This window comes from Typopeltis vanoorti, chromosome 20, assembly GCF_054136105.1.
Source record: "Typopeltis vanoorti isolate ZY-2024b chromosome 20, IOZ_Tvanoo_1.0, whole genome shotgun sequence".
In the NCBI taxonomy this organism is placed as follows: domain Eukaryota; kingdom Metazoa; phylum Arthropoda; class Arachnida; order Uropygi; family Thelyphonidae; genus Typopeltis; species Typopeltis vanoorti.
The window spans coordinates 97908440-97931370 of record NC_143568.1 but is presented as its reverse complement, the minus strand read 5'-3'; the positions used below and the strand labels follow the sequence as shown (position 1 = coordinate 97931370).

At 33.4% G+C, this 22931-nt stretch overlaps 1 protein-coding gene across 2 annotated transcripts in view; it reads right to left on the bottom strand.

Moving 5' to 3' along the window:
* The window catches only part of LOC150095698 (hydroxyproline dehydrogenase-like), a 128871-nt gene continuing 105940 nt past the window's right edge, over positions 1-22931 (bottom strand). For both annotated transcript variants that reach the window (XM_090410573.1, XM_090410572.1), the window contains 3 exons: positions 19370-19545; positions 14003-14091; positions 1-6861 (listed from right to left, as the gene is read on the bottom strand). In XM_090410573.1, the coding sequence (XP_090266699.1) occupies positions 6659-6861; positions 14003-14091; positions 19370-19545 (468 nt within the window). In that variant the 3' untranslated portion in view covers positions 1-6658. The remainder of the gene's footprint in view (positions 6862-14002; positions 14092-19369; positions 19546-22931) is intronic.

Below are 22931 nucleotides of genomic sequence, written 5' to 3'. Positions count from 1 at the left end.
TGTAAATTATCTGGAAAAGCTACTTGGAAATTTGCTACAATGTGTTTCAAGTTAAGATATTTATTTACAAATTATAAGTTATTTATGGTGACTGGTGAAAACTTAGCTTTCAGAATAAACTGAAAATGTGAATAAAACAAGCATTTGCATTTGTAACTTACTGCAACAAGTATTAGAACAAATAAGAGAATGTATGATACGTAACCGACATTACTGTAGAAAACTACTGAAACTTCCTCACTGAAGTACCAGACACAATGTTATACTAAAGAAAATTCGCTATAGTAGCAAACTATTCCTGTATGATTTTTTCATAGTAAGCTGATTGTATATGCTTCCCTTTCTATTTCTACTTTACCATGTTTTGCTTGATGCTAGACTGACACTTCAGACTGATATTATATACAGTTCCTCCTTTGTAATGGTGGCTAATGTTATTTTGGAACTGATCAACAATTTCTCACTTTGAATATTTCATTATTAAGGTGGGAGGGGGTGTATAATTTTGTCTTTTGGTTTATATATAAGTCCCCATAGTTCAACTTTCAATAAGAATAATATCCTACTAAATCTAATTCCTTGTAACACATTCCAAGTATTTTATCTAGAACAGTATGTTATCCATCTTTTATATATATATATATAAGTGGGTGGTCTGAAAAGTTCTCGGCCTAATAATGAAAAACAAATTTATAATTTCAAAATTATTTTAATTTTTCAACATAATCTCCCTTATGACTAATACATTTATTCCATCAATATTCCAGCACCATTAACTCTTCCTTTTAGTGGTTCTCAGTAAGATCTGCAAAATGCCCCTCTACAGCTGCAATCACCTCTTGATTCGAAGAAAATGCTGACCAGCAAAGAAGATTTTTAGTTTTGGGAAGAGACAGAAGTTAGAGGGAGCCAAATCTGGGGAATAGGGTGGATGTTCCAACAATTCATAGTGCAGATCCCTTAATTTTCCCATTGCCAAAACACCTTTGTGGGCAGGTGCATTGTCCTGATGAAAGATGATTTTTTTTCTTCTGCAAACTGGGTCTTTTCTCATGAATTTTTTCTTCTAGTCCAGTTAAAATATCGAATAATATTCCCTGGTTATTGTTTTACCCATTTCAAGATAATTAATAAACAAAATGCTTTTAGCATCCCAAAACACCAATGCTGTGACCTTGTCTTCTTTGGTGCTGAACAACCAGATTCTGTCCACTGTTTTAACTGCTGTTTGGATTCTGGTGTGTACTGGGGAATCCCAGTATCGTCCATAGTAACAAATCAGTGCACAAAATCAGTTTTATTCTTGTTAAAATGCTCCAAGCACTGTTCAGAGATTTTCATGCAAGTGCATTTTTGATCAGTGTGGCATCCATCTTGCACAAAGCTTTTTCATTTGCAATTCTTCATGCAAAATATATCCTACACGTTTTTGTGTAATGCCTATAGTCTCAGCAGTTTCATGCACTTTGATTCACTGGTCATCCAGTACCATATCATACACTGATCAATGATTTTTGGTGGTGTTACACTTTTTTGGACGTCCTTCATGTGGATCATCTTCAAGGCTGGTAAGGATGCGTTTAAACTCAGCAGCCCATTTCTTAATTATCAAAAATGAAGGAGAAGAGTGCCCATAAACCTTCTTTTACAAAGAATTTTATAACCACATGATACTCAATTTTATCCATTTCAAGGGATACAGACGACACTTTGGCTTCTTACAGCTGTATAAAAAAAAAAAAATACTTGATAGAATGACTTGCAATTTCACATGGATACTTATGTCAGATGTACAAACTTAAGAAAAAAAAAAATCTTGTCAATAGTGTTGGCATGTATGATCGAGGCCGATAACTTTTCAGACCACCCACATATATATATATATATATATAATATAAAAGATGACCATTTATCAACCATGTTTTTTCACTAAAATTAACTGTTATGTTTAAATAGCATTTCTGCTTTTAAAGGTACGTGAAAGCATAGTAAAAAAAAACAGCTTTGGCACTATAACAAATAAGTTGATACTATGTACAAATAATTCTTCTATTTCTATGTTATGTGCTTGATATTTTTTTATCCTTATACATCAGTAAAATGGCATTTTCACATAGTGTAAAGACAAACAAAAAAGGTTATTTCTTATATATGCATAATTACTTTTTTATTTTTTAGATGAAATATAATTTTGTAATACCTTATCCTACTTATCAAAAGTCAGATGCTTTGAAATGACTATTTCAAAGCATCTGACTATCATATTACTACTTACAAGTTGCTTGCTAGACAGCATTACTTGGATTTAAGTGAACGAAATGGCTTTTATTACATGAAAATTGCAAAAATAGTCCATACTCAAAAAGAAAAAAATATTTTAGTATCAATTAATGGGAACTCTAGGCTACAGTTGAAGTATTAGTGTAATTTTCATTAGATGACCTAATAATTTAAATTTTGAGTCATTTTGTTTCATTATGAAATTTAATTGAAATACACTTAATGAATTAAGCATCAGCAAACATACAAAATAACACACTAGAGCTATAGAAAACAAACAAACAACGATGTAAATACAAGTGGTTGTAAAACTTGGCATAGGCACATTCTTTCAAGCTTCAATAATATTTGAGGGTCTCTCCCAAAGCAAGTAATCCTTATTGAGTATCAGTTTTCATTAGATTATTTAGTCTTTCAAAATGGAAGTTGCTTCTACATAACGATTTTTTTTTTCTGGTTAATCCTACAGCTTACATAGGATTAATTGGAAGATAAACCAAGATATTGCACAGGAGCAAGCCAGCATTAGAAATATAGCACTTTTATTTGCCGACTTTAAAGTTCTGGGACACTGTTCTTAAAAATGTGCAAAGAGAGACTGCATCCAGTTTCCTTTTCTTATTTGTATTGGTGCTTCAAAGATGCAGTTAGTTGCTAACTAATTGCATCAGCAATTTCCTATTCAATAATATATTTTACTTTTGGGGGGGGGGGGAGAAGAAGAGTGGTCTTGCTGCTGCTGATTTAATCCATTGTGTTCCTGTTTGGATAGCAGTCGATTTGATTTTTAAAAAGATCCTTTGTTGGTTTAACTTTTTATTTATATCAAGGAACCTTTTCTTTGTTAGTTGAGATGCATTTACTTGCACGCTGCTATTTAAAATCTTTCATTCTATAGTGTGTATGAGAAGATTTTGTTCACTATAAATTTCATTGAATCTGTAAGTTAGAGGTGCAAGTCAAAATAGTTACATATTATCTGTGATGTAAAAAGAAATATAATGCCTTTTATAAGTAGGCATTTATATTTGTTAATGAAGATATGAAAGTTTTGATAAAAACATTTAATTGCTATTTACTGAAAAGCAAGAGAGAATGTAATCTCATGTAATCAAGAATAGAAACTGTATTTAAATTTAAACATACTGTTTATTTCTAGTCTCTTGTTATGCACTATACATAATCATATGTTTCAGGGACAAATGAGAGAAGCTGTTTCACAGATTTGCAGTGTTTTAATGCTGTTATCTAAGTCAGTTTGATAACACTAATAAGTAAATCATAAAAAAAAAAAAGAACAGAAAGCTGTTTATAGGATTTTTTGTAAACTGCTCTTGCTGTGTTAAAAATGTTCAGAGAGCAAGAAGCTGTGATGAATTGTTTATTATGTTGTAAAAAGATGTATGTAAAATTATATTTAGTGTAAAATAGAAAAAAGGTTGTCTGTTTCATTGTGATTTCCCCATTAATTCTGTACAAATCAGAGAAAAAAAATGAAATTTTGTAAAGCTAATGTTTCAGCTAAAGTATAAGCCAGTTACAGTTTTAATATAATGCTTATTAAAACAGTACTCTATCTGAAGTGAAGAAATCAGTGTAGATGATAAGATTCTTTATTCAGCTTACCAAATAGATTGAAGTTGGTGTTATTTAGAGCCTTGCTCGAGCTGAACATAACACACAAAAAATGTAATCTGTCAGCCATGAGCTAAATAAAGCTAGTCTTCAGTTTTCTGTTTTCTTTTTCTAAATTGAATGCAACTCTACATGTCACTTTCAGAATGTTCTAAAAAGGTTCATAGGATACTTTAATATGCAACATATTTTAAGGTTAAATGTGATCACTAGTTTTCTTGTATAAGTTTTGCTGTTTTTACTATGATTCTAATTTTTCATTGTTTAAGTGTTGATACACCCGTAGATGGAAGAAGAAGCAGTGGGAAAAAAAAAGATGGAAAGAGTATGTACAAGAAAGATAATATTAAAGGAGAATTTGTTAAAGAACACCATGATAATGAAAAATGAAGTGTTATCAACAATGGAATAGCTGCCAAAAGAAAAGCTCCTGGAGCTGATGAATTGTCAGTGGAATTATTGAGAGCAGCTGAGGATAAAGTAGTGAATAAATATATTGACTGAAATTTGTCAACAGATTTGGAAGAAAATATACTGGCATGGGAGATTGGAAAACATCAGTATTCATCCCAATTCCAAAAAAATTTTAATCTCAGAGATGGTGAGAATTATAGAACCATTGCTTTAATTTCGCATGCAAATAAAGTTGATCCAACTTGAAAGTGATCCAACAAAGGCTGAAGCCATATGTTAATAGAGAAATGCCACAAGAACAGGCAGGCTTTAGGAGAGGTAGAGTCTATACTGACTGAGCCTCCGTAGCTCATTCGGTATAGACGAGGCCCTTTGGTCAGAAAGACCAGGGTTTGATTCCTATCAGTGACGTGAGGAACCTTTATCTGGTCTCTTTCAATGAAAGGTGAGTGAGCAGGTCTTATACGGAGGTAGGATTTTATTTCATCTGGAAACTCAGGTTTTGCATCCCCCAGAACAGGCAAACTGGCCCTGTGAACACACAGCTACAGACAGAGGACACACTGGGAGGCATAGAGCTACCACCCTTATCCTCAAGTTACGGTTGTGAAGTCCAAGAATACTTGTGAAGGTTGTGGGCCTGTTAGAACAACTGATAGGATAGAATAGAGGAACTAGAGACCAAATAGCAAACATGAGATGGATTATGAAAAGAACAAGAGAATTTCAGAAGAAAGTATTCATCTGTTACCTATAAGAAAGCTTTTGATAGTGTGGATCACAACAGACTCTGGGTTGTAACGAGATCAATACCTGAGCATTTAATTCTCTTGATAAAGAGAGCTGTATGACAACCAAGAAACTTCAGTAAAAACATTCTTTGGAGAAATGGTGTTCGAGTGGAAAAAGGAGTGCAGCAGGGTTGTATACTGTTGCCCTATCTTTTTAATATTTATAGTGAATATATTATGAGAATGGCTTAGATAAACACCCAGCTGGAATTAAGATTAGCGGCAGAAAAATAAATAATTTAAGAAATGCAAATGATACAATCCTCCTAGCAGAAACGAAGGAAGATCTGGAGTGATTGATTCTATTGGTTAAGAGGAATAGTAACAAAACTGGACTTAATTTAAACATCAGTAAAACTAAAGTAATAGTTTCTGACAATTTACATGAATTTATAATAGAGAGAGAGAAAAGAGATCATTGAAAGTTATGATTTACTAGGTCTGGAATCAGAAAAGATAATAAATGTGAAGATTAAATTAAAAGGATAATCATGGTGGAAAACAGTTATGTTAAACCTGACAAAAAATTATGAAAGATAGAGGTGTGGGTAAGGTCATGAAAGCTAGAATTGTCAAAGCAATGGTATTTCTAGTAATGGTGTATGGAAGTGAAAGCTGGATTATTAAGAAGAAAGAAAGTGAATTGATTCATTTGAATTTAGAGGAGACTATCAAGAATTCTATGGGCTGCAAGAATGATCAATGAGAAAGTTTTAGAGAGTTTAAGGAGAGAATGCTTCTTAGAGGCAACAATTGTTGAATAAGTCATTCAACCTGAAATATATATAAGATTTTACAAAAATAGCTTTAGAATTAAACCACCTTTGCTGCCAAACTGAGTTACTGGAGTGAAAGTTTAATTTGATAACATTGAATTATCTTGTTCTTCCCAGGAATTAATATGAACATTATGTACATTCCAGCATGGCTGGTTAGTAATTTTTTCCGAAACTAACAAAATATTTATTTTGTATAGTTAGAGAATTGTTCATCATGCTGAATGGTCTTTTACTTGTGCATATCACGTTTTACTTCAGAAAGAAAAAAAAAACATTCGACTGAAATGTAACATGAAAGGTAATACTTAATTGCAATATAATTACATTTAAAATATTGCAAAACTTTTTCAGATGTTATAAAACTGACATCAGAAAAAGTTTGGTTATTATTAACCAAAAGTCGTGTTTATTATAAAATTCATCCCTTTAAAATTTTTTTTTTATACATATTGTTCCTCATAAAGTCTTAACTGCAAGTCAGTGGCAGAACAATGCACATATATGAACCAACACATATGCAACAAGCTTTCAGTGGGCCTATACTGGCTTTCATCAAAAACCTTAATTTTTTACTGACACCTTGGACCCATGTACTGAGGGTTTTTGCAGTATGATAATGACACTGCTGTTATAAATTTAAAGGGATTCAAGAAAGATGCCCTTCCACTGATTCATATATGTTTTCCATTATTGCCTTTAGCTTATATTCATGTTAATTTATACATATCTATCCACCTTTATATTTCATATGTTATCGCTTCAGGAGGTGGTAGCTCTATAGCTGTGTGTGCACCCAAGTGATCTTCCCATCCGTGATTTCATTTCCTTCCAGAGAAGATCTTGTTCTTTGCGAGTTCCGCTAAGGGTAGAGAAATTTTCTGCAGCTCGACGTGACAAATATGGAAGAGCTTCTTCCAGTGGACCATATGGAATACACTTATACACGGAGTAATGTGCATTTGCTGAGGGAAGAGAAAAAAATAATAATTTGATGTGAAACATGTATTAATAAGTCTACACTAAATATTAACTGACAAGTTAAATTATCATTGTTTAGATATACCATCAAGGCCTGAGACCCACTGGAATCCACAAAGTGCTTATCTTACTTGTTCTTAGACATTTAGTGAATGACACTACAGCTGCCCTCAGACAATCCATTCACAAACAAATCACCAGTTTTATTTTATTTTTTTAAACAAGATATATAAGTACCTATAGATTTGCTTTGTTAGTATGCACAAAAGTCATTCTGGGACATTGGTGTTAGTTGTATTTTATTGAAATTTGGAATCATTGCAAAAATATTTTAAGCAGCCTCAATTTTTGTTTCAATCAGGCTATTTGTAAGAGCACTAAAGGTCAGTGTGTTATAACAAAACTACAGTTATTGTTCTAAATTGGCTGGCATCTACTAACATTTTGGATTTATGATGCACATAGAAATGTCATTCGAGATGGTTTCAGCTGAATCATTGTTAACAAAAATATTTATTCTAGATGATATTAATAATTATGCACTAATTATTAAGGAATGGAATTTAATGAAATGTCAAATTATTTCAGACTATTTGTAGTGGAAAAGTTCAAAATGGTATGTCTAAAATACTGAGATAATGTTTGACATTTTGTAAATGATTTTTACAAAAGTACCACTACTTGATAAAGCTTCTTTGAATAATGTTTGTCACAACCATGAATTCTCAAAACAAATATCAAAAATTCAACACTGAACAATTTCAAACTGCTCTGTATGTAAACAAGAGCCCTACAGTGGCAACCTGTACCATAGCAATTTTCACTAGGAAAATGACTTGAAATGATAATTCCACCCTGACTATGGAACTTAATCAATTTAGTATCTTTTAACATTTGTCATTTCAAGTGACCATAAAATGGAAAAATTAGATGAAAACAATTGTGTACAGCCAAAAATTGCTCTCAAGTTCAGTTGTGATGATCACTGCTATCACTTTACAAAAATGTTTGTGACATGCACTTTTGTGATTTGCAATTATTTCCTTGTTGATTTAAACCTACATCATATAATGATATTAGTGACTATAAAATAAAAGGATTGTGAGATTGAAAAAAAAGTGAGATCTGATTACTTATATATATATATATATATATATATATAAAAGCTCATACAAAAGAACTACAAACTACAAGAAATTCATGAGGATCTGAGAGTGATAGATATCAAATTGAAGTTCACAGTCCATTGTGCTGCTTTACTTTTTCCAATATGTGGTCTGTGAACTTCAATTTGATATCTATCACTCTCAGATCCTCATGAATTTCTTGTAGGTTTGTAGTTCTTTTGTATGAGCTTTTTGATCATATTGGGACTAGAAAATGACAGAAAATGGATTACGAACTTTGGTAAGTGGAAAAGAAGGATATGATAGAAACAAATTACTAATCATTTGGAAAAAAATTTGAAAGAATTGAAAAAAATTTTTCATACACGGCAGGAAAATCAGTAAGTTTCGTTATCAGATATGTGAGAACTAGATTTTTTTGCTTGCCACATAGTGAAAGAAGAATAGCTACGGCTGCCTGTGGAAGTTAGCAAGTTTCATATGAGTGACATTCTGTGAATCCTCTCTTAATGAGTGCTATGAATATGTAAGTATCTAATTGGTAACAAAATAGTAAACTAATGTCAAGGTTTTAATTTTTAACTGCATTATAACAATTTCCAGAACTACACAATGCTGCTATGTTAAGCAAGCAAAATAGTCCCATATCAAAAGTAATATAGCCCTAAATGAAACAGCTATTATTTGGGGCGAGATGGCATATTGGTCCATGTATTATGAGAACATGCAAGGGAATTATAAGCTCCTCCAAAGAATTATAATTAATTTAAGCCTCAGTGCTGGGAAAGTGTCAGTGGAGTAGAAAGAGAGCAAAATATCCCACTGCATAAAGAAGGCTCCAAGTCATAAGCAGCAAATAATTACTGGAGAAATTGGTGGAAAACAGAATTCGGGACTGGGTGGATATGAATATGATACTATAAGGGACGTGGCTTTATGAAGAGTAGGTCTTGTATAGTTTGCTTACTTATTTCTCACTAAATTTTTACAAAATATTTAGCAACAATGAAGTTGGATAAGGGAAATGGCTACTCAGTGATACTGCTAGACTATTTTGCATTGCATAAATTGGAGTGAATCTGGTGATTTGGATTAGAGGGTGGCTGATGGATAGATATCAAAGTGATCTATAGTTGAGTCAAGGAAAAGGCAGGTGAATAGTAGTGTACTACAGGGCTCAGCTCTTTGTCATCTGTTTAATTTGTACATCAATAACAGGAAATGATTTGATGGGAAATATTCAGTTCTTTGCTGATGATTCAAAAATGGGAAGAATAATGGTAAATGAACATGATGTAGAGATCCTGCAGGAAGACTTGAATAGACTAGTAGTATGGGCAAAAGTAAATGGTTGCCAGTTTAATGTGTCCAAGTGTAAGATGGTGTACTTTGGGCTATGCATTAATAGAACCAAACTGCAGGAAACAGATTGGGCCAGGGACTTGGGAATGATTGTGGACAGTAAGTCTAAGCTTATAGGGCATATTGCAAATGTATCCAAAATAGCACATCGGATTACATGGTTAAACACACCAACAAAGAAGAATAGAGAAGCTATTGTTCCCTTGTATAAGGCTTTAATAAAGCCACATCTGGACACTTGGATTCTGTGAAGGATGAAATGGTGGAGCAGAATCAGAGGTGAGTGACAAAGATTGTGGTAGTTCTATGAAATGCTCCTTAAGAGAATAGATTGGTCTGTGGGATTCAAAAACTAGCTGATAGGCAAAAAAAGAGACACATGATAGAAGCATATAGTTATTAAAGGGATTTTAGAAGATTGATACTGAACATTTCTTTCAGTACATGGCAGGAAGAAATCCATGGTATAGTGTGTAAATAATGGCTCTTCTAACTCTATGGAGATACTTGTATAATAATAATGTAACAAGCTTTCAGAGAAAAATACCCATTCTAACAACAATAACAGAACAAAGTTCTTTTCTTTCCAAGCTGCTCCAACAAAATGAGGATGTATTGTTTTTAGATTAGTAATCTCGTATACAAATTATAGTGTGTTTTCCACAATGAAGAGTTCAGCTGTTACTTATTAAATATAAGGAACTGGACCAGAGATTACTAAATAGCAGAACTATAGTCGCATCTGGATTACCAGAGAGTCCATTGGCGATTTAAATCAAACTCATAATTCACACTAAAAGATGTGTACTATAAACTTGCACTACTATCAGTTTGTTGGGAGTAAGTTTTTACACACATCTATGCCTAATATGATATTCAAACTTGAAGCCTTTGTGCAGACAAGCAGTATCAGTAAAAATGGATGCTTTGTGCATCTGCAATGACTGTGACAATTTAAAACTCAATATCATTATATATATTTGCACAGCAACCGATTAATGCCCAAGATAAGTTTGTGTAAAGAAGGCTCCAGTTTCAGATTAGTTTTTTGGGATAATTAATTGTAAATAAGTGCATGTTTATGAGTAAGATTGCTGGAAAAGTTGTGCACTTGTATTTCTAGTGTATGGGCTTGTTAGTTTAAGTTTGTTTATGAAATCGTTAAACTTAGTATTGTATTGTAACCGCCGAAGGAAAGATGGTGGTAGCTTTGTCTTTGCAGGAATTTAATTTTGATTTCAGTCATTTTATGAAATGTGAGGTGTACTATATGTATTCATTCGATTATGCAAACAAATTATGGATATTTTAAGGCAGATGGAAGGAAGGAGGTGTGCGCAAAGTGTGATCTGAATGAGGACTTGGTGAGTGGTAACTGAAAGTGTTAATAGCAAGAATGCATTGAATGCATCTGAAAGAAAATAAGGGAGAGTGTAAAAGAATGGTAAAAAAGTTTTGAAAAAGCAAACGAGATCTAGTGAACTTAACAATCGATGGTAAGAAAGACAAATGTGATATGAATGTAGTGGAAGTAGCATCTACCTTGTCCGTACAAGGTAGAGATGCAATAGGTAAATAATGCTCGGTAGTTTTGAGGCAGTATGGTGTGAGATAGAGGTAGAAAAACAGAGTGCAATTAAAGGTATGATGGCGAGCGGCATTAACAGCAAACAAGTATGTATGCCTAGAATAAAATTGAGTGAGTGAAAGCAAAAATGTGACACAAGATTTGAAAGCTGAGTTGATTAAGATGAGGCAAGAGATGAAACAGATGCAGAGTGAAATTAAGAGAATTCAAGATATGCATGAAAGATTGAAAATGATGAAAACGAATGATATCACTGAAATTATTCGAGGAGAAATGAATGAGAAGATGCACAAGGTTTGTTTTTCAGAAGGTAAAATGACAGGGAAACAGAGTGTGAGAAAGGTAGATGCTCCAAGAGGATGTGAATGCATGAGTAAACAAATAAGGGAGGATGACCTGGGATCAAGGGAAAACAGCTGGATTTGAAGAAGGTTCTAAGATGAATAAGGAGAAAAAGAAATGGCTCGAATTAAGTATGGAGAAGTCATATCTAATAAGTGGAATCAGTGAAGCTTGCTATAGATCCAGGAATGAGCTGCTGTGTTTCTAAACAAATGCTAGAAGTGTAAAAAACAAGGCAAATGAAATGGTTGCATTGATTCCATTCACCAAAGAATTGTTGGAATAAGTGAGACGTGGTTGGATGACATCCTGATAGGAATAGAGATGGAACGGTATGACGTGTTTCATGAAGATAGAAAGGGTAAAAAGTGGGGGGAGGGGTGCTATTGGTGATAGAGAAAGAGTTATGTCCATACAAGGTAAAAATGCAAACGGGAAATAGTGCTCGGTGGTTTTGAGGCAGTATGGTGTGAGATAGAGGTGAATAGAATGAAATACTTAGATGTTGTTATAGACCTGGTAATGCAAATGGTAGTGACTCTGAAATGTATAATCAAATTAGCCAAGTAATTGAAACTGGTAATAATAATAACTACACATAAGTGTCCTGAGGAAAATTAGTCAATCTAAATAACCTATGAGGTCACCAGCATTTTGGTCTTGAAAATTCTGTTGTTTAGATGTTTATGCTGTATAAAGCTTTACTTTCTTGCATCAGATTTAATAATATGAATAAAATGTGCTAAAAATAAAATAAAATTGATAAAATGTTAAGTTTCTTGATAAGAACTTTTTTCTTTTTTTCTTTTTTTTTAATTCAGAAAGGTACCTCAATTAGTTTACTTAAATAAGCGTATGTGAACTCAGTCATTTAAAGCAAGTTTTAGTTTGTGAAAGAGCTTCCGTATTGATGATGCCTTTGATCAGAAAACCCTAGGTTCAAATTCTGTCTAGAATATGAAGAACCATTAGGAGGGCTTTCAAATGTAGTTAAGTTAACAAGACTCTACAGACATGGTAAGGTTTTTCATCCCATAAAACAGATATCCCAGCCAGCACTTATAATTAACAGATATAATGGCCTTGGCTGTTTCAATTGTAATTCCAAAAACAACACAGTCCAGGTTTTGAATTATTCTAAAAATCTTAGTGACGTGTCGAGAGACTACACATTCCTTTCACTTCTGGCAAGGTTTTCTCATTTTTTATATTTCTTTCCAGCTGAAAGTTGGTCATTATCTCATTAAATGTCTTCTTCCCAACTATTCTTGCTCGTGATGATCTGTTACCTAGGTGTTGACTTCTAAATCAGTAAATGCCCTTTATGTAAGAACAACACAAATGACAGCAGTGCTACTTCTATGTATTTCCAATACAATCATTCTCCAAAAGTAGCAATTTCATTCTATAGGTAATAGCAGTTGCCTATAGGATAAAATAAGCATATAGAAATATTTTCAATTATAATCTGATATAAATATAATATAATCTTCAACTTTGAGAAAAATTAAATCACATCATTTGGCATTTTGCAACCAACCTTTGGACTTTTAAAAGAGCATGTGCAAAAACATTAATAAATGCAAGAAACTGACCCACTCAAACTTTTGTCACCACTCCCAGTAACATAACAGCTTAGAGTTCTGTTTAGCCCCACTGTGTATTCTTTTTTCAGCATGTCAAAGAATTGCCATAAATAACCTGAGGCATGAGGCAAGCATACGAGGTGTGGCTATTAAATAACGAGATTGATTACAAAAATGTGTTTATTATTACAATTGTACAACTTAATTGTTATCCCCTTCAACATACTCCCCTCCCTCTATCTATACACCATTGCACATGAAGTTTCCATTGTTGGAAGCAGTGCTGCAAGTCATCAGGTATTATCTGTTTCAGTAGCACTGCTGTTTTCTCCTTTACCTCATCCACTGAAAGAAAATGTCAAAATTTACAAAGTTGAAATCTGCATTGAAGAGCAGATTTCAACTTTGTAAAAAGGTAAAGTTGCATGGAGCTAAGTCCAGCGATCTTCTTATCAGCCAGATACTACTTTACAGACGGTGCACTGTGGGCTAAAGCGTTGTCCTGATTGAGAATCCAAGTGCAATTCTTCCACAGATTGGGTCTCTTGTTCCTCACTCGTTCTCTCAGCTTGGCCAGAACTTCAAGGTAATAATGTTGGTTAACTGTGTGACTCTCTGGTACACATTCAACCATTACCGCAGCACTGATATATAAAATCAGCATTGCCTTTAGTTTTGACTTGCTCATTCTTGCCTTTTTTATTCTTGGTGACAGAGTTCCAGTGAATCGATTGTCTCTTTGTTTCTGGATAGTACTGTAAAATCCACGCCTTGTCACATGTGATGATCTTCTCCTGCAACTCTGGCTCTGCTGTCAGCCGTTCCATGATGACATTATTCCGGCAAGGCGACTACACACTAAAAGAAACGACTTCATACGTGTTTCTTTTATAACTGCTTACAGACTAACTCCGAGCGACAGCAAATGATGCTTATCTCAACTGCTTCTAGAACCTTCAAGTTCATTCATGGCGCAAGCACATCCCACTGCTACAAGTACACCGTCTCTCATTATTTAATAGCACACCTTGTATGTTTGCTTGCTTTTAATATATGCATTTGTCTAAATTTTATATTTTTTTATGAGGATGGCATTTCTATACAGTTCCAGTATACTTACCCAAAGGCAAGGTTATCTGATCACACATGCCATATAACTGGCCAAAATATACACCTCCATTTTGCTTATCTATGTTCAATGCTTTCATTCTAGATTAAAGAAAACGATAATAATAATTAGTAGTTCTGCTGAAGTTTTATCTGCTATAATTAATCTAGTACAGATTATAAAAGGGGTCAAACTATTCTGAACATATTAAAGCAACTGATATAACCACAAGAAAGAACATACTAATAGCAGAGTTATGAATGTTACTTATGTTCTTATATCCTTTATGTTCTTTCTTGTGGTTATATTAGTTGCTTTAATATCATTTTGTTCTAGGTGTTTATCAGAACTTTCCAGACTCCTCCCCCATATATACAAGTGACCAGCCTTTGTTAACCGATACTTATATAAAGTATCCATAGTACAAGGCATGAATTAGTTTCAACATGTCACTGACTAATTTATAAATTTGGTAACTAGATAGACAATCATAATCTCTCATCATGGAAAATGCAAAACTACAGTAGGATCTTTGCTAAATTTCTCCTTAACTCATGCACATTATTGCACACAGTGCTATAATGCATTTAGTAGGTCTGAAGCCACACATTCTTTAAGTGGAAGAATGGTGGCAAGCTCAGCAGAATGCTATTCATGAAGATACCTATAGAAGAGACAAGGGTTCGGGAGAATGGATAAAAGCATATCAATTTTTTGTGTGGTCTGAAGGTGCCATCAGATTTTTGCTTTCCAATTCAAAATTTTTGCTTAAAATTTAACTATGATATTGACCAGTCAAATGCATTATGATGTTTTGTGAGTCAGGGATTTATGTGGGCAAATGGAGAATGGATTGTGTACATAGCATAGCCAAATGGTGAGTCTGTGTGGAACAGAGTTTAGATCTTTCCTCTTTAAATGTCTTCATAATGAAGTTGGCCAAGGGAGGAGAAAACAAGGAACCCCTAACTGCACTCTCTGTTTTGTAGTATTTCTCTTGCCAAACAAAACAGCCTGAGTTCATGATGAACTAAAACTAGGCTAAGATACTGGGAGGAAATTAAGTTTGGATTAGGTCAAAGATGTCTTGAAGTGGAATGTTGGTGAACAAAGAGGAGACATCAAACTGACAATAAGCTTTTCTCTACTGGAATTAAAGCGAGTAAAATCCTTTGTGTGTGAAGAGTGTTGCCAGTATTCTAAGAAAGCCATTTTGCCAGTGTTATTTCTTAGAAGGCAAAATGGCTAATTTGTAGATGGGGAATCAATGCCATTTTATTTTTGGATTTTTAAACCTGTATATCCATAGAAGGATCTCAAATTATATGGTTTTAATTTATTTGACTTCTACAGGCCAAGAGGCGATTTTTTTTTTTGAAGTCACAACCCCGACCAATAGGCGATAACACAAACACTTCTAAAGCAGAAGCACCTAACCTACCTGACATAGCATCCACTTCCTCCATGTGTTCAGACGACGACCAAGCATAGTCGAAACGGACAGCACCACGTCAATCCCCTTTTCCCACAACCCCTCTAAAAATCACTCGCTGTTTTCAACCCCTTTCCCATCTTATATAAAAAAACGCTCTGTCCATCCATAATAATATAATATATATATGTATATATATATATATATTATACAAAAAAAAATGGGTTTTTTCCATTTTCTATTTTAATTCTCCCAAATTGCCTACCCCACCCACCCACACACACACAGTAGTTTGCACATCGCAGAAAGAAGAAAAGCCACAATAGCCAGAAAAAGTTGTGTAAATTTCTCTTCCTTTATGCTACATATATTTATTGGTAAATATACATCTACAATGCCCTAAGAATCCGTGAGTAAAAAGCCCATGACATATAAACAGGGGCACTCCTAAACAGAAGCAGACAAAATAGCTGTAAATATAATAGTTTGTTAAGAGGAGTAACCTGGGTGTTTTCCCAGAAATAATATCCATGATTTTTTTTATTTTTTTTTTCAGAAGTGAGTGAAGAGTTATCTCAAGTATGCTTATTGTAGTCCAATAGCCAGCATGTGGACCAATTCTTTAACTGAGTGGTTAGCTTCTGTAATCAGAGGTGATTTAAGATTGTTGTAATATTACCCCTATCTGCTAGCATAACAGTTTTTTTTGTCATTCTTTAATTGCAAGTGATATCTTCAATTTTCTGAAGAGGTTGCTTGTTTGGAAGCAGGATGAAGACATTGGCTACATTGAGCCTAATATTACTATCAACATAATGTAAAAAAAAAACATTTGTTAATTAAATAAACTAAAAAATTCTCAGACTACTCATGGCATAATAAGACTCCTGAGGCTAGAGCTGATCATATAGTCAATGTTTTACTACAAATAGCAAAATAAGTAAAACACCACATACAGTTCAGCTCACCTTTTGATATAACAGAACTTAATATAGCTGTAAAAAATAATAAAATAAAATAAAGACAGCGCAGCTGCAGGACTGGATGACTTGCATAAGTGAACAAATATTAAATTTTGACCCAAATACCAAAAACCTGATTTAATGTCTATATATAACAATTGTCTTGAAACACTTTCATTGCTAGGAAGAAAGCCAGAATTCAGCCCTTCTAAAACCAGGCAAATTGCCAACAGATTCAAAAAAACTACAGGCCGGTTTCTTTACTCTCTATACAACGTATAAAAGGATGATCCTCAACAGACTTAGCCCTTGCTTTGAAAAATATTAGTACCAGAACAGTCTTGCACATCATGGATCTCACAGTATACTGATGACAGATTTTTTTCGATCATGCTTGGAAAATAAATGTTCTTTGAAACTTTCAGAGGCAAAAAAAAAAAAAAAACACTACTGCCAGAAGCCATGCTTAAACACCATGAGCCTAAATACAAAGAAAATTTTTCGTTTACCAATCCAGTCATACCTAGATAAGCCTATTTCACCTCAACAATTGCAAGGTTGACAGAAGATTAAATATTACATGGAACAATACAGTCCTAACACATCAAAAACTAAGTATATCTAGGTGTCACTCTTGAACAAACCCTGACATTTAAAAAAAAAAACAGGGAAAACAAGAACTAAAATTAGTACAAGAAACAAAAACTTATCTCATTAAAGTAGAGTGCATCTGCTGATACCTTAAGAACCGTAGCTCCTTCCTTATTTTTTGTACTTGCAGAGTATGCATGCCCAGTATGGATAAATTCATGTTAAACCTCCTAAGTTCATACAATATTAACACGAGTTGCAGACAAATCACAAGCTGCTTAAAATCAGCAAAGGTGACTTAATTTCTACTAGCTGTTAGAAGAACTATTCTTACAACAGCTGAATGATCGTAGACATCCAATGTATGAAGAAAATTCAGCTACACAGCATCACATCTCACCTCACACCATAGCCTTTTGCCTTTTACAGAACTATTTAGTAAAGCAACAGCAACCACCAAATTAGAACTGACAAAAATCACTTGATAACAATAAAACATGAAATAAACTACAGCTGCCACTGTCAGAAAGCTACTATCTAGCAAGATGAGCCTGAACAGGTTACACATCAAGATTAGGAAATTTAAACACAGCCTCAAAAAAAAAAAAAAAAAAAAAAAAAAAAAAAAAAAAAAAAGGAGTTAAATGAAATCTATGGATAAATTCATGGAAAAATGAAAAAATTCAGATCTTTGCAAGTATGGTGAAAGAGAAACCATGGAACAACTTTTGATATATCCACAAGTGAATCAACTTTGCATAAGAAGAGATTTGGCTAATGTGCACAGATGTTGCTGCTTTCTAGTATGCAAAGTTCTAGATTGACATATAAATTTGAACACCCATGTTCTTTCCTATGTCTTAACTTATAATACTGTCTTTTTACTGTATCTTGCAAACTGTACTTCCCATGATTTGAGTAATTTAGCTGCTGAATTTTGTGTTGCTCCAATGGACATGAAATAAATAAATTCCAAAAAATCTAGGGTATTCAAGTGGACCTCCTTCACACTGTTTGAAAATCAAATGCAAAAGGTGGTTTAGGAAAAGTAATTTTAAGCATAGGTTTAACAGTTTTGTTAAAGCTGTTTGAATTCCCCATATTAAGAACAAAACACTGTCTAAATGCAAAATGACAATCTTAATTTTACTCTTAGACAATAATCTTAAATGAGAACTGCCTGTATACCAAATATTCAACAAAGTCAGTGTAAACAGCTTCACTATAACAAATTACCAAAAAACGTCCTAGTGAAACTAACAAAAAGTCATGCCTAATACTATTCTAAAGAAAATTCACTTTAGCAAAATGTAATAGCCATTTATAAGGATATTTAAATATCTTGACATGATTACATAAGCAAAGTGGATATTGTTTTAAAGCCGAATGTAGAAACTATGAAAGCTTCGTAAGATGACCAGAGAGTTTCTGGAAATACATTCCTCGGCATCTCCGAGGAATGTATTCCCACAAATGATTTATACTATAAATTAAAGATACCAAGAAATTATATACTTGGTTTAATCCTTTACCATGAGTTGGTAAAGAATTCGATTATGAAATCAGCTGTGGAGCCACACCACACGGTTACTTTTGGAGAATGCAGTGATACTTACTGGATCGCTTGAGGATCTTCAGATGCCCATAATTTGCATAATCCATTTTACATGCATTTACTGCTTTTGGCTCTGCCAGTGCCAAAATTTCCCCTATCGGCGATTTTTGGTACTAAATCATTTTTTTGCAGAATTCATCTCCCCATGCCTTCGAAAGTCTCAAAATGTGGTCTCATTCTGTGTATTAGTTTTAGCTACAGATACCAAAGAGGGAAAGTCAATTTATGGCCACCCTGTATATTTCACTGGCATCAGTTTGAGAGGAAAAAAAAAACAGATTTAGCTTTTTTATCTCAAGATGGTAGCTGACTACATAGTAACTAGTGATCTATGGCTCAACATACAACTGCAAGTACTCTGTTGTCATGATAAGGCATATACACTGTTCATATAAAAATATATCCTGTTGGGATACTTTTTTTTAACATCTAACAGCTTTTCTATAGCAGCAAACTAGTGCACCATAGCAATTTTCAAATTGCAAAGCCTAACCAGAAATTTTAGGGAATAGTGTTCTAAGCAGGGATTTTTTTCCCCTCCAAAAATTAAAAAAAAATCAGATCACTAATCAAAAAAATCAGAGGCTCCTAGTCTCAGTTGCCTAGGAGATTAGAAGTCTCATAGATCCTTTTATTAACCACTCAAAATGCGAAGTTGCCTCTAAATTATTTCATGTAGTAGGACAAAAAAGTGCTCAATGTTCCCTGGTATTGTATATGTAAACAATGTATATATAAACAATGATATTACTTAAAGAAGAAAAAGTATATAAGCTTACTTGTTATAATTTTCATTGGTTGACATGTAATTTTCACATATTGGATCATGATAATCAAAATCAATAGCTCTTCTTCTTTCCTGGTTCATGTAAGCTCCACGAACAATTTTAGCAGCAAAGCATACTCTAAACTTATCTGTTATGGACATTTCAAATTTAATGTTTTCAGGAGTTTGCTGGGAAAAAAAAATCATTAAGTTGAAGAAATTACCATATCTTACATAAGGCACTAATTTGTGTGACAAACTTCAATTTTTAAAAGAAAGTTATTAAAAATTTTTCAAATATTTATTATCAATATATCTGAATCGCACTGAGAATATGAGCAAATATAAGGAACAAAGAGGATAAGAAGCATGTGAATGAGTGCGAAGAACAAAAAAGGAAGAGAAGTTTGTCGTAATGATGTTTGCTATAGTGAGAGTTAACTGTATTTTGACAGTTGAACAGAATTAAGATTTCATTATTACTGTTTTCCATCGAGTTTCTTCCAAACTGGTCTATTACTTGAGGAACCAGTATGATCAATTCTTAGCACTCTTCAATACATCAATCCATCTACATCTTGTCTTCCTCTAGGTCTTTTGTCCTGCTATTTTTGCTTCACATTCAAGCTTTGGTAATCTAATTCTTCATTTTATTAAATGCTAAGTTCCTTTCATATGTCTTATTTTTTGTAATATACAGTTCTACAATGATGCCATGCATTCACTCTCCTAATTTTTCTTATCTCATATTTGAGTTTTCAAGCTCAGGCTTTATTTCTAACAATTGTTTTTGTTCCATATACATTTATACACCAGCTTTATGTATGTTCTTTTTTCATAGTCCATTAACATACTCCAACATTAGCCCATTCCAACCAGATGCCCCTTCACATGGTGCATACTGAAAAACAAATGAGGCAGTATAACCATAGTATCTGAATTGGAGGATATGTCACTCCTAATGCTGGTTTAGAGGCCAAGATGGCAGTCCCACCAAGGCATGCCTCATTTTGTTTGTTAACAAATAAGAGAATATCATGCTTAAACTTTAAAAAAAAAATTATTGGACTACTTTTGTTGATAAAGACCCAGATGACAGATACCACAAACAAAAAGAGCTGATGGAGAACTAAAGAAGGCATTAAATGATTCTTCAATAATAACAGAAATAAAAAATTAAAAAATAAATTAAGAGTAATAAAAGAATCATAATATATATATACATACATATTTTTATAAATAATTGAATAACTAGAACCAAGAGATTTAAGTAAAAAGGTTTTAATATAAAAACACGACTAGTTTCGGCTTGTTAGCCTTCATCAGGTGACATTATAAAAGAAAGAAAAAACACTAAAACACTGAAGCTTAAATAAACTATGAACATCATAGAGTCTCTATACATAACTGACATTAAATCGTTGTGGTTGTATTTAAAGCTGTTCTTTCGTTAGTTGTATTGTTGGGAAAGTGCGTGCTAGTAGCATCTCGTGAACGTGAGTACATGATTACAGCTGAATAACAATCTGGGAGGTTGTTGCTCAAGTTATTATTTAGATGAACAGATTGAAGAGATTTCTCTAGATTCCACGATTTTTCTCTCTAGTTAATCATTGCAATGGAAGATGTTAGTAGATTTTCTGCTGGGAAAAGTCATATCCTTTTCCCAGCAGACTTTGTGACTTTGGTTTTCATCATTAGGATTAGCCGAGAAAATACAATATCAGAATCTTGTTCACTCCACTTCCAAAGATCCGTTTCTTAATAAGCCACCCAAAACCTTGTCATCATCAACTCAAATACCCTGGTGTATATAAAATATCGTGCGATTGTGATATTCTTTATTTTGGGCAGACAGACAAATCTGTCAAATTGCATATGGAAGAACACGAGGGACATTACTTACAAGAGACAGTGAGCCAGTGCATTATCAAGTCATATCCTTTTCTCAGCTAATCCTAATGATGGAAACCAAAGTCACAAAGTCAGCCGGGAAAAATCTAACATCTTCCATTGCAATGATGGACTAGAGAGAAAAATCATGGAATCTAGAGAAATCATCTTCAATCCTGTTCATCTAAATAATAACTTGAGCTACAACCTCCCAGATAGTCATTCAGCTGTAATCATGTACTGGTATTCATGCAAGCACGCACTTTCCCAACAATGCAACAAATGAAAGAACAGCTTTAAATACAACTACAACGTTTTAATGTTAATTATGTATAGAGACTTTCTATGATGTTCTTAGTTTATTTAAGCTTCAGTGTTTTAGTGTTTTTCTTTTTTCTTTCTTTTATAATGTTACCTGATGAAGGCTGTTACAAGCCGAAACTAGTATTGCTTTTAATATTAAAACCTTTTTACTTAAATCTCGGTTCTAGTCATTCAATTCTTTATAAAAATATGTATGTTAACCGAGTTAATGATCATTCTTTCATATATATATAACACTATATATGTAATAAATTTTTTAACTTGGGGATATTGTATATTAGGATAACCAAGTTATTTTATAAACTTGGTTATTTTAACTCCTAATCCCAAGTATGCAAACAATTAAGTTTGTGCCTGAAACAAAGTTCAAGTCTAATGATGGTACACCAGGGCAATTCATTGTAAAGGTGGGTAAAGTTCTGATCACTATTCTTAGTATTTTCCCATAATGTAAAGCACATCTTACTGGATGTATACTGCAATGCATTATGGGTGGGGTCACTACCCAGACCGGTTTCAACCTTTTTTGAGGTCTCCTCAGTGAGTAGCTAGACCCTAAATACCAAGGTTACCATTGACGTTGCTGACAGGATGGGTGAAGCACAAGTGCTTTTCATATTCCCCTTTATCTGTAATGAGAGTTATTTGGGAATGGGAGATTTGCGAGCAATTAAGCTCGCCCTCTGAGGGCAGTAGTGTTAGCTATAATCAGTTGAGAGAAGAATAGCCTTTGGTCTTTTGTGTTTGTAGTAATCAGTCTCATTGTAATTGACAGCTTGCACAATTAGTGGGTTTGAATGTGAACTTGACTTCACGAAGAATTTTTCTGCAAGATCACGAAGAAGAGAGGAGATGTATGGAGTGCCGGTTTCTCGGTGAATTTGTGATTTTCTGATGAACCACGGTGCATCCAGGATCATCCTAAGGCATTTGTTTTGGATTCTCTGTAATTTTGAAATGTTTGATCTTGAAGTGTGACTCCATGCTGGTGAGGCGTAGGTAATGTACCAAGGTTATAGTAATAAGAAGGTGTTTATTAACAACAAGGTGTTTTTATTTTTAATAAAAATCTCTGGAGGAGATATAGATGTAATAAATTTTTTTAACTTGGGGATATTGTATATTAGGATAACCAAGTTATTTTATAAAATAACCAGGTAAAAAATAAACTTATTTTTTAAACTAAGTTAAAATAACCAAGTTGATAAAATAACTTGGTTATCCTAATATACAATATCCCCAAGTTAAAAAAAATTATTACATCTATATCTCCTCCAGAGATTTTTATTAAAAATAAAAACACCTTGTGGTAACTTCTATAGGTAAAGTTGATAAGGCTCTGTATTACTATAACCTTG